Genomic DNA, 15,852 nt, shown 5'->3' on the forward strand with positions numbered 1-15,852 from the left:
CCATGCTAACAAACATTCTCACACCCAACATAATCATTGTTATCCGTAAACAGTAAAACAAGAATGTGAAATGTGTGCTAGAGCGTACAAATATAAAACACATAAAAACCTGACATCTAAAAAACATACACAGAACGAAGAAATGAGGAAGACAGAATTCTGTTTTTAGTTTTGACATCTGAGTGGTAGTTTAGACCGTGGTGGATTTCCTCCCTCAACCTCTGGCTGTTTGGTGCCGGAAGGATTCTTCCTGTTCTCTTTCGTCTTCTTGGCCTTCTTCTGTTGCTGAAATAAAAAACACAGCTCACAAATGCAACACAAACCCAGACAGGATGACCTAAATCAGTTCTCACAGACTCTCAGGTGAGTTCGAGACCTAGTTTAGTGGTGTGGCATTAGAACAAAGGATAGGGCAGTTACCTTGAAGAATGGGCCTCTGCTGTTCTCGTCACACATGATGTTCATGTCAACAAATGAAGGCTCCGTTACTGCACTGTCTTCAAAGGACTCTTCCTCTAAGGACTCCTGTATTGAATAAATGAAGAACACAATTGGATTAATACTCTCACAGAGAAAGTGAGATGAACATGGATACAATACTTCTGCACATTTCTGGAGGCATGAGCCAAGACTCAATTTACCTTCTTCCGCATTTACACTTACACTTCCTATTTTGAGTGCATAAGTGCATTCACACTGACAATGATGGCAGTTATGCAATAGTGCAGTACACTGGGAGTACCCGGATGGTGTACTCATGACGCTGAAAAAGTTGACTGTGAGACACGTCGCGCTACCAATGGCTACCATCCTGGCTGCTACATAGAGGGGAGAACCACTAGCCTCTTTTTTTAACAGCGGTCAGATGGCGTTAAGTTGACATTACGATCGTCCTTTCCATTAATTTTACAATGGTTGTATTCGATTCGAGACAACACTACCCTATCTATCAAATTAACGCACTAAACAAGTAAGGGAGAAATCATGCCAGAGCAGAAGCTGATCTGACCCATCAAATTGTCGGGCTTTATACGATGATGGACAGATGATCAACGTAATCAACCACGTCACCAAAGAGCGCGTGGGTTGAATTAGTTTCAGCAAACATGGCTGCCACTGGAGAGCTGAGATGTGTAGATTCTGCCACGAGTCTGTTTTAGAAGACATCGACAGCGCATTCAAGAGGAACAGGGAAACACAATCAAGGCATTTGTCGATCGAAAATATGTTTTTGACGTCCTTCCTACGGGATCCGGTAAAAGTTGAATGTTTCAGCTGGCCCCGATGGTCTACGTTAAGGTCATACTACGTTGCTCTGACTGGTACAAGGTACAGTGCCTTGCATAAGTATTCACCCCCTTGGATGTTTTACCCTTTTATTGCTTTTATAAATCAGTCATGGTCAATATAAGTTGGCTTTGTGGACAAAAAAAAAATCACAAAAAGCCCTCTTTAATGTCAAAGTGGAAACTGATTTCTACACAGTAATGTAAATTAAATAAAAATATATAATGAAAATAAGTGATTGCATAAGTATTCACCCCCTTTATACAGACTGACCTAATTCAACAGTGGTCCAGCCAATTGGTGCTAGAAGTCTCACAATTTGTGAAATGGGGATCAGTGTGCAGTGAATGTGTCTCAAGTGATTGTAGTATAACGACACCTGTGTCTGGAAGGTCCATTCACTGGTCAGTATTCAGTAATCTAATTAAACCATTAAGACCCAATATCACTCTAAGCAACTCAGAGAAAAGGTTGTTGAAAAGAATAAGTCAGGGGAAGGATAAAAAAAATGTCCAAGGCACTAAACATTCCCTGGAATTCAAGAAATTGATGGATTGTGGCACATGTGTAAATCTGCCTAGATCAGGCCGTCCTCACAAACTGAGTGACCATGCAAGAAGGACACTAGTAAGAGAGGCCACCAATAGACCTATGACTACTCTGAAGGAGTTTCAAGCTTCAGCAGTTGAGATTGGAGAAACTCTGCATACAACATCTGTTGCCTTGGTTCTTCACCAATCATAGATTTATGGAAGAGACCCACTGTTGAAAAAAAGGATCGACTACAGTTCGCCAAAAGGCATGTGGGAGTCTCCATGGTCAAGTGGAAGAAGGTTCTGTGGTTTGATGAGACCAAAGTGGAGCATTTTTTCAACAGTGGCTCTCTTCCATGAAGCTTTGATTGGTGAAGAACCAAGGCAACAGTGGTGGTATGCAGAGTCTCTCCTATACCAGCTGCTTGAAACTTCTTCAGAGTAGTTATAGGTGTCTTGGTGGCCTCTCTTACTAGTCTCCTTCTTGCATGGTCACTCAGTTTGTAAGGACGGCCTGATCTAGGCAGATTTACACATGTGCCATTTTCCTTCAATTTCTTGATGATGGATTGAACAGAATTTCAGGGGATGTTAAGTGCCTTGGACATTTTTTTGTATCCTTCCCCTGACCTATACTTTTCAATAACCTTTTCTCTGAGTTTCTTAGGGTGATCTTTGGTCTTCATGGTGTAACAGTAGCCAGGAATACTGATTACAGAATACTGACCAGTGAATGGACCTTCCAGACACAGGTGTCGTTATACTACAATCACTTGAGACACATTCACTGCACACTGATCCCCATTTCACAAATTGTGAGACTTCTAGCACCAATTGGCTGGACCTCTGTTGAATTAGGTCAGTCTATATAAAGGGGGTGAATACTTATGCAATCACTTATTTTCATTACATATTTTTATTTAATTTACATAACTGTGTAGAAATCAGTTTTTACTTTGACATTAAAGAGAGCTATTTTGCGATTTTTTTTTGTCCAAAAAGCCAACTTATATTGACCATGACTGATTTATAAAAGCAATAAAAGGGTAAAACATCCAAGGGGGTGAATACTTATGCAAGGTACTGTATCAATATCATATCATATATATATATCAATTGAGAAAAGAGGCATTTTTCCTGGTTCGGTTGAAACACGCCCCATAATCACAGCCCAATGGAGCAGGATCAGACTCATATTCTGACTAGAATTATGAATATGACATCGTCAGGCTAACATAAAAGTGTTCTGACAGAAGAATCCGGAATGAGACTCACCTCAAAATGTTATGTTCAGCAGATAAATTAGAAAGGTTAGCTTTAAATGTACAGGACTGGGTTCCCAAACAAGCTTGGAGAGGATAATCAAAGGGTACCTGATCAACAGCTGTATTCTCTTCAGCTTCCTCTCGGGTCTCACATTCATCCTGAAGTTCCTCCATCTGAGTGTGGAACTCCTCGATGAGCTCCTCCCGGGGACGCGACCTTACGAGCACGCGAGGGAACACATACTCCTTACGCTGAGGGGTGGTGCCTGAGAACAAACAAACAAACAAACAAACAAACAAACAAACAAACATGTAAATAAAAGAATGGCACACACCATTTATCTGATAGACACGGAGTAAAAACAAGTTAGTCAAGGACATACCGGTAGGGACATCTTCCCTGAGCTCCTCCTGCAGGAAGCTGTGGACTGTCTTGAGCGCCTGGGTTGCTTGTGTTGAAAGATCCTCCCCTGTGAGCTGAAGGGTGGCCACATCTTTGCCTGTTTGGTCCTGGAGATTATTAAGGATCCCAGTTGCCTCTGTTTGATGCCGCCTGAAGCAGTCTGTCGAGTCCTGGAGGAATGCCTCTCCTCGTGTTTCCACTGGCTAAGACAAACACAAACAGACCCAGAGTCATTCTCTTCCTGTAGCTAGCTTGTGCTTATGTTCAGTGTTCTGTTCCTCTGGAGGATGTACCTGGGGCAGACCTAGCAGGGCGTCTTTAGTAGCCTGCGTGAGGTCCAGCTGGGCTTGGGCAGCTGCCTCGACACGTTCTGTGGCTGCGTGGCACCAGCTGCTGGCATTCTCCCCCAGTGCCATGAGAGAGGTCTGGAGGCTGCCACGATACCCAGCGGACTCCTCCAAAGTAGAAGCCAGGTCATCGGTTACTCGGCTCGTCTCAGAGACTAAACTGTCCACGGTGCTTTCAAAATGGAGCAGTCCAGAAACCTCCTGTTTTTCAGCCTCTGAGCATTTCCTAAAATCACACAAGGAAATTTCAAGTTATTAAATTCTTCCTTGATTTCCATACATTGCTTAACCTGTACATCCTCAAACAGGGCCAAAGTTCAGGTTTCAGCTTCAGTTCTGATGTAAACTCTGGATAAGGTTTCATATGTGTAAGTAATAAACTCCGATTCTCATATTTGCAAAATTGTCCTTATTCAGACTTTGTCTTTGAGATGATCAAAGTCTATAACCTGTTTTAAATACAAATTAATGAATAAATAAAACAACAGATGTCCATCAGCTCAGTAAAACATTTAAATTTAATGAATCAGCTTAAGTTTTTATTTTACCAGATAAATATGTTATCATTATTATTTCATTTTTTTCTATTTCTTCTTTTGACTAAAACGGATCAATTCTGGGTGGACAAAATGTGGTTTTATGATTGGATATCGTTCCATTCTTCAGATTGCATGAATACAAAGTCCAACCACTAGAGGTCAGCAAAATGGTACACATCAGTAGTGCTGCTCCACCAAAACCACATTGGCAAATTTCCACCTCACCAAGCAAACGGTTGGTTAAAGACCATTCTTGTTGGGAAAAATGCTCACATCTTTGTAAAAGCTATTATCAAATTTACACATAATGAATTTCACTACCCGCTCATGATCCACTATGAGTCTCATCACGGTGAGAGTATTTCCAGAAGCACTTAACAATTTATTAGCAATGGTAAGATTGATTTTTTTTTTTTAAGACCACCCATAAAAAAATCTACAGTAGTTTACAGGAGAGAGCACTCTGCAACACCAAATGTGTTGTCATGTTCACTTCTCGACTTACTGCTTTTCCCTTATGCATCTCAAGACCCCCTCCCTCCTGTCAAGTCATTGGGGTGCTACTCACGTCTGCAGAGCCTGCTGAAGGGAGTCCACAGGAGCACACAGAGCGTCCGTCTTCTTGATCAGGCCCTGGAAACTGCCCTGGGTGTTCTCTGAGAGCAGACTCAGCTGGCCCTGCAGGCACTGAAGGAGCTGGGACAGGTTCTATGAGGCAAAAAAAATGTAATTAAAAATAAAATAAAATAATGAGCCAAAGCAAAAGCAGAGCCATACACACAGGTTTAGCTGCAGTTAGGACAGAGAATGGCAGGAATGGCTTCTGGTGGACTCACAGATTTGTGGGTCTGGTCAGCTTCACCCAACTTCTCCTTCAGGTCCCCTATCTCAGACCTCAGTGTGCTGAACCCCTCCATGGATGCCTCCCGCATCACAGAGAGTGCTTGAGCCTGTAGACGGAAGTGTGAGGTCATCTCACGCTTCATGGTTTCCATCTGTAGAATAGCAGAGCGCAAGAGAGAAATTAAGTAAACTAAATAAAACAAATTCAGTTATAATTGGAACTGTCCACGTGAATTATGTGTGTAAATCCTGTTCACTCCAGTGACTGCGTCTCACCCTTTCTGTCAGAGCACGCTGAGACGCCACGGTCTCGCTCAAGTTCCCCATCATTGACATCAAAGTGTTGACGGCTGGCAGCGCCTGTGCGGTCAGGGCCTCTTCTAAATGTGTCTGGTGCTCCTCCTGTGTGGCGACAAAAAGGTTCAGATGCAACAGATAAAAACAAACTGAAAAGGGGAAAATCCAGTAAAATTTCACCTTAGATCACAGTAAACACATCTAACAGGTGCTATAACCTTCGTGATTCTTGTGCCATTTTAGTCTGTATTAGCATTTTAAGATTGTCTTTCTGGCATAGGTGCAGTGGTGGGTGCTAAAAAATCCCTATAATATAAACAGTAGCATCCAAATTTTTATTTAATTCTAGGGTGTTCTTTATTTGATCCGATCATTTTGATGTCATCAACTGAAAAAGGCCTTCTGCCTTTACTCTGCATTGGGCTTTATCTAGGACAACTTCAACTGAGATACTGAGAAATAGAGAAGCTGTTTACCAGTATGTGTAGCAAGTTCTGTTTGGACTGCACACTCAAGCTCTCCTGCTGCTCAAGCTTAGCCACACACTGGCCCACCTTCTCCTCCACAACAGCCTTCATGCCAGCCTTATAGGAGGTGACCGAGGATAACGCCTCTTCAAGGGCTCTGCTGTTCACCGTGTGAAGGTCCGCTGTGGGGGAAAGCAGGAAGGTAAGAATGACTTAAAGACACTGACCTACAGGAGCTGGCACAATGAGATCTCACTGGGACGGTTCTTAAGATGTCATCCTGGTTCATCTAAATCCCCCATCCTCAGGTCAAAAGGTATTGAGGCACTCACAGACAGTGGTGCCAAAGTACTCCATGAAGCTCTGATGGAGGCTGCTCTGCTGCTGCAGGGACCTCTGCATGTGGCTGTAGCTGGCCTCCATGTGCTGGCCAAAGCTCTGCTGCACTGCAGAGTTGTGCCCCTCCACTTCCGTCTTCCTGTCCAGCTTGGCATGCAGACCAGACACATCCTTTGTGCTGACATCAGCAGTGGACAGCAGCTATGGAGACAATAAAAAGTCCCCAGACCAAATATTTAGATACGCCCATTAAAGAGATCTGGTCTATCTGAATCATTTACCACATGGGGCCATCTAGTATATAGACTGATGGCTTCTTTCCTGAAATTATTATTTAATCGGTTGCCTAAGGCAACCACATTTCTATAACAGATGCTTGAGTTTTACCTTGCAATTATGGCAGGAATGTGGGTGAGTGAAAGAACAGGCACTCAACACAAGCAGAGTTAGTTCGCTCACCTTGTCTGCAGTGCTGTACAGTTCTCCCTCAGTGTTCTTCAGCTTGGATGAGATGAAGGTCTCCTCGCTGAGCTTGAGCCTGGTATCCTGAAGGTCCTTGTGAGCTGCCTGCAGCTGCTGGCTCATCTCATCAAGGTCCCCTGTTAACTGCTCAACCTGCTCCTTACTGTCTGAGAAAAACTCCATCACCTAAAATATCAAAGCACAAATTAGCATTGTAAAATGAAGAAGTAGGGGGAAGGAGACAAAGACAAAGGGATGTCCTAATAGGCCTTACTGCTATGAAAGCAGATAATATCCGAGTAATAGCGAAAACTAATATACACGTCCACAATTGTGCCGTCCTCACAGTAAATGGGGATCGTGCCAAAACAATAAACCTAATTTATATCATTATGTGCCTGGAGCTTTTCTGTGCATTTAAAAGAAGATCAGGGCGTTGGCAAATACTGACCTTTTTCACTTCATCTTCCATGACAGCTATCCTTTCCATGTATTCAGTAATCTGCAGCTCCTGAGATGATAGTTTGCCGTTCATGGTCCTACAAATTACAATAAAAGACATACATCATTTTGGAACTAACCATTAGTATATTATTAGCTTTGATAGAATTGCATATTAAGGCAAACGCCAAGGGCAGTGACTTACTCATAGTTCTCAGATGACAGATATACGCCATGCTTGTCTCGAGTGGCGGCAAGGTCACGCTTAAGACGTTCAATCTCCTCAGTATATTCCTAAGGAAATGGACAACGGCTTCATACCATAAATATTTCACTCTACGAGGGTCTGTGCTGTGAAAGACTTGTTAAAATGTAGTAGGTCTTTCAAATTTCCAGCACCATCATTTAGATGTACCTTAATGAGCGTCCTCTTGGTGAGTTTCTGATTGACCTCAGGCTTGTTCATGATGTTTTTAGCTCTGCTGGCATAATCCAGAGTGCTCATTGTCTCCTGTAAAAGCAGAGGAAATGCATCCTTCAAAAGAAAGCAGCAGTAATCACAACATTGATTTGACTTCAGAGAATTCTAAACCTTTCAAAAGCTTCTACGGAACGAAATATTTCAGTAGTAATAACACAACAACGCATGTCTGACTAAGATAGTTAAATTACTAGGACCTCAGAAATCTTAAAACAGCAGCAGACAGTCCAAAGACAGACCTCTAGATTGATTGAGGCAGGGGAGACTGTGGCAATGATGGATGTTTTTGTTCTGCCACCAAGAGAGTCCTGCAGGATTCGGGTGAGTTTGGACTCCCTATAGGGGATATGAGGACGACGCTCCACCAGAGCGGTGATGACACGACCCAGCGTTAGCAGGGACTGGTTGATGTTGCCTGCCTCACGGGCACGTTTATCAACTGCACCTGAGCGGCCAATGTTCTCACTGCCAGCCAGATCCACCTATAGAAAGCACAGGATCCAGTTTAGGGATAAAAGTAGGAATGCCTGTAGGTTCTTGAAACATTATACACCTTTAACAACTGCAGCAAATATTAGATTGGTAGCACATAACTGCAAGAGGCCATGAAAACAAATCATAAACTCACCAAATTCAGTTTCCCAATTTTGACCAGCTCTTCCCCTTCCAAGTTGACCTCCTTCATGTGAATAGTCACTGAGAAAACGGAATGGGACCGACTAGAAGAGAAAATGGAATCAAACATAAGAAGGGACTTGACTTAAATGCCGCCAGCACCATGAATCACATTGTAGGTAGGTCAGGTCTAATATAATAGCGAGGAAGGTCTCTTCAGTTTGTACCTGGAGTATGCATTCATCAAAGTGGACGCAGTCTTCCTCTTGGCAGAACCTCTTTCCAAAATCTGGTACACTTCATCTTTATTATGAACAGTAATTTCTTCAAGGCCCTTGATGACAACCCCACGCTGAAGGAAAAATACAAAAATAAAATACTCAAACTAAATAAGGGGTTTCAGGTTTCAGAAGTGTTGAGTGGAGTTTCCTGACGAAGCTGAATTCTGACCTTGTTTCTTGGGTCATCAAACATTTGCAGTCGTTCTGTGACATCATTAGAAGGGCTTAGAAGGTCAAACAGCTCCTCGTTATAAATTTCCAACAGAGACACCTTCACTGAGAACTCTGTGTTGTTATCTGACAGCTTGTCAAAGATCTGATGGAGGGTCCGAGGAATGATGCCTGCCAAAGGATCCTGAGGAGAGATGGGAGGTATTAATCACTTAGAGAAAACTGCATCAAATAATATCACAATAATGATACCTCCATTACATCTTGTTCATAAAAAAGCCCCCCTAACAAGAGCAAACAGAGATTTAGATCGTTGTACCTCTTCCCAGGTGTATTGTTCTTCAGTAGACCTCTCCCCTTCCATTGTGAAGGTCTTCCCAGTTCCAGTTTGGCCATAACTAAAACAATACAAAATACTGTACTACAATACTCTGCAGGACATGTTAAAATGAAAATCTACATATGCAGTAGGCATATATGTTTCATTGTTATCTGAAACAACACAATTTAAAGACCATGCAATTACATTTAGGTAAGCTAGTTGTCTACTTACGCAAATACTGTGCAATTGTATCCCAACATAACTTCATCTAAAATGGGACACAGTACACTTCTATACACTTCAATTTGCTTGGCAGATGGTCCAAATACCTATATTAGATGAAAGCAACATTAGCAGACATACATTTGAAACGATTTAAACAGAACACACAGATGAAAACAAATGATCATCTATATGTGAGTTCAGGTGAGTTTTAAGTCAAGCAGGCAAAACACTTACCATGTCAAATGTGTATGTTTTCTTTGCTTGTTTGTCAGTTAAACCACCAGTTTTCACGGCCACTTCTCTATGATTTGGATCGCAGTCCAGCACTCCATAAGACACGGACTTGCGCTCCAATGCGTTGAAGGGTCTGTTTGTAGTGAAATAGATTGAAAGCAATGTGGACGTAAGTTTCTCTGGTGTAATAAGCTGCTGTATATGAAAGCTAGGTAGCGCCCACTATACGTAAGCTATTCCACCCACGTAGGGGAACATTTGGATTTACCTTTAAACATAACTTAGTTTATCGATTATTAAATATATATTATAACAACAGAGCCTTACCTGCATCGCACAACCACTTGAATATTTTTCCCTTTCTCCTCCTTTCTGCCACCAGCCAAAATGTTTTGTGATGACATTTTTACGCTAACGTTAATCCCTCAAGAGCTTCACTCGGTAAACCAATCTTCATTAACTCGAGAGCTACATAAACATAAAAATACAGCACATTAAATGAAACACTGTAGGAAATCAAACTATGAAGTTGGTAAATACAGAAATGTACGCTTTAAGTAGCCCCAGCAAGAGTGTGACGCTAGTCAGCTAACGTAAACAGTTATTTTAGTCAGAAGGCTAATGTTAGCTGGAAAGCTCACTAAGAAGGCTTGAAATGACAAAATTACGAGCAAGACATTGCATCAACGTATTATTTAATTTAGCGACTCAAATAAGTGGTACGGACATCAAACGACTACGCCACATTTCATATTTTTCAAACATTGCCAAATAAACTGGAAAGTCTTTGACGTTGCGTTAATGTTGGTAAAATATGCCAACTGGATAGCTAATTAACTCACAGCTCCTCCGGTTTACGTACTGTCGATTCAAAAGGTTTCTCTGTTCTCGTTGCCTGTATGTAATTTAAGTTATACAACTAAATTAAAACACAAGCGTTGACAACACACGCCAGATAGCCCGATTGCCGGATAGCTAGTTGGTAGTAGCTAGGTTTTTACAGAGGGTCAACATTTTTTGCTTCAAATTTCCCCCGAATTGAAAGCAACCAATCAGTGAAGCGTTTGAAATGAGAAGCAATATAATAGGCTGATTTTAGAAACAGACCGCAAAGCACCACGGGAACACACTCACTCTACAGTACAACCTGCGGCAGTCTCTATTGCTACAACACAGACCTTGCATCAGAGATTTATATTATGTTTTAAAATTAAACGCTAAAAAAAAAGCTCTCACATATTTTAAGTGCAGATTTTATACAAAACATTGGGGCCGTAAGAGACATATGGTTCACATTACAATGCAGCATAGAGCCTGGGGACATACAGTAGGGTGGATTCAGGTATATTGGGACACTTTTTGTAATTTTGTCTTCTGAGCTCAAGTTTGTCATCAATTTACAAACATAACCCAATAAATGAGACATATCTGAATTCCTTAAGGTATCCACATTATTTAAGTGTAAAAAATAAGTCTTAATGATATTTTATGATCACATGGCTCACTATTTTAGTGGAGTTGACAAAAAAAATATTTAAGCAACTTGTTGGTAATTTGGGACAGTATGTTTGGTAATTTGGGACACTTTATTGAACCTTTAAAAAAATAAATAAAAAAAAACATTTTAATGGATTTTTTAACCATATACAGTATATATATCATTAAGGTTGTGCAGTATGTGTTATCTTCTAATTTTGAGGGTGGATTTGGGGACATAACAGGCCCTGGTAAGGTAACGGAGCTTAGGTCTGTTGCCTGCCCTTTCCAGTTCTCTGTTCTCTTGCAATGCTCCCTTCATTCTGGCCCACTACACACAGCTCTGACTGTTAGCACCCTTAGCCTCTAATTTCTTCTGCTAAAAATTGCCTAGGATATATCACTTTGGTTTTGTGTTGTTATAAAAGTGACCAGTTCACTTTTAATCAGGTTATTTATGACTAAACTAGACACATTTTCATTTTATACCCTAAACATGTTGTCCCAAATTACCTGAAACATGCCGTCCCAATTTACCATTGGTAATTTGGGACAACAAGAAAATGTTAAAATTAAATTAATATAAACATAATTTCAAAAAAGTGTTTATTTATTTAAGTACACTTATACATCACACATATTTGCTAATAATTAGTGTCCACATTAAATGAAGCATATACATTTTACAGCCTTATATTAAAATCCACCTAAAGCATATGTAATTTTTTGACCTCTTGATTTTTGGGGTCAACTTCCTGTGTAATGCTGACCACAACCCCCTGTGTGATGTCACCTACCTTATGTCATGTGATTTTAGTTATATGCTTCCTAAGCAATGTATTAGCACCCCTAACTTTACCATAGCCTTTTCCAGGCAGAAGTAAAATCCTTTTTCCTTATGCTGTCCCAAATTACCTGACGTCCCAATATACCTGAATTCACCCTAGAGACTTCTTGTAGCCTATAGTCTGGATTTCAACAGTGGATTTCAGCCTCTTTCTGACATATTTTTGATGTGTCCAATTAAATATTCTTATAAACCATTTACTTTCAGTGGGAGCTTTAGAACGGAACTGCCTTAAATCAAAGAGCAGTGAGGTGGAATTATGTAATCTGAAATTGTCGTCTAATCTTTGCAATGTTTTTGCAATGCCATTCATCTCTAATGAACACTATCGATTTCAGCAACACTTAATTGTTGTCATAGCATTGTTCTTAAAGCAGCACCAAGGAGTTTTGGTCAAAAACGAGTGAGTTCCCAAGCTAAAATTCATACAAAAACTTTGCAAACACCACCAGCCCAGTTTAAGCTGATAAAACATTATATGCACTTACATGCATCTAAATGGTATTTCGGCGATCAAGTCGGCAATGTAGGCCTACTAGTTTTTCTTACATTTCTGTGTTCCGCCCCGAGACACAGAGCTACATAGGGCACATTCTACAATCGAACATATACTATCAAAATCAATTTGGAATTCATATTCCGAAATAGGTGCTTATAAAGACATACCTAAAAAAGTGTTTCGAGAAAATGATAAAGGCTCTTGATGTATTTTCATAAACATCATGTGGCACTTGAGATGTGAAGCATGACAGGCTGTTGTATGTACCTTTATTGGCCACAGGGTGGTATTGTTGAACGAATGGAACTTTCAAAGAAATATTTCCTCACCGTCATTGAACTTGAATTTTACTATTAGAATAGCAATAGGACATATATCATTAGAACTATTCAAGGTTATGTTATTGTTGTCATCTGGTGCTTTCAGCCTGAGTTAGGCTAGATGATTATCCATAGGGGAGAAATCCAAGGCCTGGAATTATAGGTAACAAACTTAAACCAGTAAACTGGGCCAAATAAAGTAATGTCATATTAATGGTCAGAATTCGCCACAGAAATTGTATTGGTTGATAGTTACACTGAATTAGGCTACATGCCTATTTTTTTATGAGCCAGTGGCCTTTAAAGTTGCTTTTGGCCTAGCTAACTGAACAGTATCATTAGTAAAGAAACAACGTATTGTTGTGTTTGATATTCGTTGATAGATCTAATGATCAACTTCATGAATATCATGCATTTGCAGGCTAAAGTGAGGTTCTATCAAACAGTTGCGCCAAATATGAGAACTAGGGATTTGAGGGATGATGAGCCACACCAAACATCGCACATTTAGTTCCATGCTAAATGCTTTATTTGTGTTCTTTCTGTCTGCATTATTTACTACAACCTCCCAATTCGGTGATGGTTGTTTGGATTCATCGCACGTGATTTGGTCATAGGTCGATGCGCGCTCCCGCAGAACAGTGGCCGCTGCGCGTTCTCTCTCAACAGCATCATTCTCGCGACGAGAAGAGCTACAGCTAGTGTCATTCTTCACATTTTCAATGAATTATCATCGCATTCCTATGTCTGCCAGCTGACAATCTGTAAAGCATATTCTACGCTTGGAAACGGGATTCGCGTGAATTGTCAACTGGGTGTGTTTCAGGTAGGCTTAATATTTAAGGAAATATCGTTTATTTACATTCACTGTCGTTTGTCGTTGCTTCTGAAGACGTAAATGATTGATTACGGAGAGGGTGCTTTCGTGGGAGCTGTCTCTGGTCCTGAAATCTGAATGAGAGCAGTATTTAAATTGTATTGTGCATAGGGCGTCGTTGTTGATACCTGTTTGTTAATCTGCCTGGCAAGGGTGTATGATGCAGGTTTTTCATGTCTAATGCATCTCGCTTATCAATACGCTTGGGCATTTTGCTTTGGTCTTCTATCAAGTCTCGAATATGCGAATTTCATACGTCTTTTTTTTTCTTCTCGATGACACAATAGCATTTCAAACATTTTCTCGTTTCACACCATACGTGTAGGGCAGCTATTGGGACAGGTTCAACGTTAACGGGTTCAACCATCAGCAGCATTATTCTATCATGTCTCCATCTGTTCAGTTTTTCCCAATAAAGGTGTATTGTCGTGTGAAAGGCTGTCTTTTTCAATCGTGTAGACTAGCACCGTGCCTCGATCCTGATTTCAAGCACAGGGCGAACGTAGATACACGTAGTGTAAACAGGTGTTGACCTTAGCTAGATTTCCCTCACCTTTTCATGACATCCATTCTTTCTTCGTGTAACATATCCCTCATATCATGGTACGTTCTGAATTCAGTTGGCTATCTGATGTGTTTTACGTTCTGATGAGAACAGGTGCTGACCTTAGATACCAATGCATGCTGACATTGAAAACGATAGCTACTTCCCCACTTAGAATAACAAATATTGTTTCATGGTTGGACATTGTTAAACCCATAGCCTACTGTGCAGTGTCAAATACACTAGCATCAGTGGGTAAATTAATTTGAAAGCAATCATGGAAACTTGTATGGTAGTCATACCTACACCCTGCCATTTAAAGTTACCAGCGGTATTTCTGTCGTTGTGACAATGAAGAAGATATTCAGTTTTATGGGTTAAAATGGAATAATCTAGCTTGAATAGTTAATTTTTAAATTATAATCTGACCCTGGTCATATTTTATGGTAAAGTTATTTTTTTGTGGCAGATCCTCAGGCATCGTTTGAGTTATTCCCAGGTAAACTGAAGTTTATTGCCCTCTCTTTTTACAGTTTCTGTGATTTGTTGGACTTGCTGTTGTGCCGTGATACTGGACCATGGCACAGACCAACAATCTTCAGAACACCAATGGGGAGGCAGATGACTCACCCAACATGCTAGTCTACAGGAAGGTAAGGCCCCAAGTGGTGAATATGGTCTAGTAATGAAAGCCATGCCCCAACTTATCCCTGACTGATCTTAAAGCCATGCCCCAACGTATCCCTGACTGATCTTAAAGCCATGCCCCAACTTATCCCTGACTGATCTTAAAGCCATGCCCCAACTTATCCCTGACTGATCTTAAAGCCCTGCCCCAACTTTTCCCCGACTGATCCAAAAGTTATTTGTGTTCTCACTCACTACATGTAGTAAGAACCTCAGAGATGTGTAAAACGTTTGCTTAGGCTACAGATTCAATGAATTCCATTCTTGGCTTATCTATGCACAACTTTAATCAGAGAAATCCACTGATCTGGGACAGTGGCATGGAGTGCAAGAGTAAGCTACTTGATTTCATCTCTATGCATCACAAGTCAGAAGACTGACCCCTAGGCTGCTGTGGGCGGTTTGAACCTTCTGTTTTGCTGCATAGCGAAAGCCAACTGCTTAATGGCAGAGGAATAAATGTTGTTTCCGATTCAATAGCAAGCCCACTAATTGTAGAAGTGTCTATTACTGGAAAATCTCCTCTTTGGGCTCCATGTTTGCCCAATAGTGGCAACAAAGCAGCAATTTCAGTTGGAAATTGTGGGGTTTTAGTCCTTTGCTGGTGAGTGAATTGCATGTCCTTTTTAATTTTTTTCAATTGAGTAATTATTATCAATTAGAAAGCTGATGTTGATAACTGAGAGTTTCTGTAAGAATATTGGGCTATATTTTCAAGGCAGTGATGTGGCATTCATTTGGTGATACATTCTCTGGAGAGATATTCCTCAAGAGATAGTTAAGCGCTACCTGGCTAGCTTGCTCTTCCTCACTTGTATTCATTTGAAAGAAGCTAGAGACAGGCATGAATGGAAACCTGCTTAGAGCTCTAGGCTCCAATAGGATCTGTAATTTGTGACAACATTTTCAGCATTGTCCTCCTATGTTTACGACTCAGGGGACAGAGACAGATATTGTTACCCACCAGCGTGACATGAATTTCGACCTGTTTTAAGAATTGCAGTGAGCAATTGAAGTAACATCATGGGGTACAGCCATTAACTTTAAAGG

The 15,852-nt window shown here is 40.8% G+C and overlaps 2 protein-coding genes across 4 annotated transcripts in view; one reads left to right on the top strand and one right to left on the bottom strand.

The window, feature by feature from the left end:
* Window positions 1–165: 165 nt before the first annotated feature.
* Window positions 166–9,956, bottom strand: kif11 (kinesin family member 11; the record flags this gene model as incomplete). The annotated part of the gene is made up of 22 exons (XM_080849405.1): window positions 166–285; window positions 421–525; window positions 3,194–3,351; window positions 3,469–3,691; window positions 3,782–4,061; window positions 4,943–5,082; window positions 5,211–5,369; window positions 5,494–5,619; window positions 5,991–6,163; window positions 6,314–6,521; window positions 6,780–6,968; window positions 7,234–7,321; window positions 7,429–7,517; window positions 7,639–7,734; window positions 7,944–8,186; window positions 8,333–8,423; window positions 8,547–8,671; window positions 8,770–8,955; window positions 9,091–9,169; window positions 9,325–9,422; window positions 9,553–9,685; window positions 9,880–9,956. The coding sequence occupies 22 exons, from the start codon at window positions 9,954–9,956 to the stop codon at window positions 166–168; spliced, it is 3,186 nt and encodes a 1,061-aa protein (XP_080705531.1).
* A 4,737-nt stretch (window positions 9,957–14,693) lies between these two features.
* The window catches only part of rgs7a (regulator of G protein signaling 7a), a gene marked incomplete at both ends in the record, with an annotated part of 46,049 nt that continues 44,890 nt past the window's right edge, over window positions 14,694–15,852 (top strand). For all 3 annotated transcript variants that reach the window (XM_080849023.1, XM_080849024.1, XM_080849025.1), the window contains one exon: window positions 14,694–14,768. In XM_080849023.1, coding sequence (XP_080705149.1) covers window positions 14,694–14,768 — 75 coding nt within the window. The remainder of the gene's footprint in view (window positions 14,769–15,852) is intronic.

Source organism: Sprattus sprattus (assembly GCF_963457725.1).
Source record: "Sprattus sprattus genome assembly, chromosome: 12".
Taxonomy (NCBI): domain Eukaryota; kingdom Metazoa; phylum Chordata; class Actinopteri; order Clupeiformes; family Clupeidae; genus Sprattus; species Sprattus sprattus.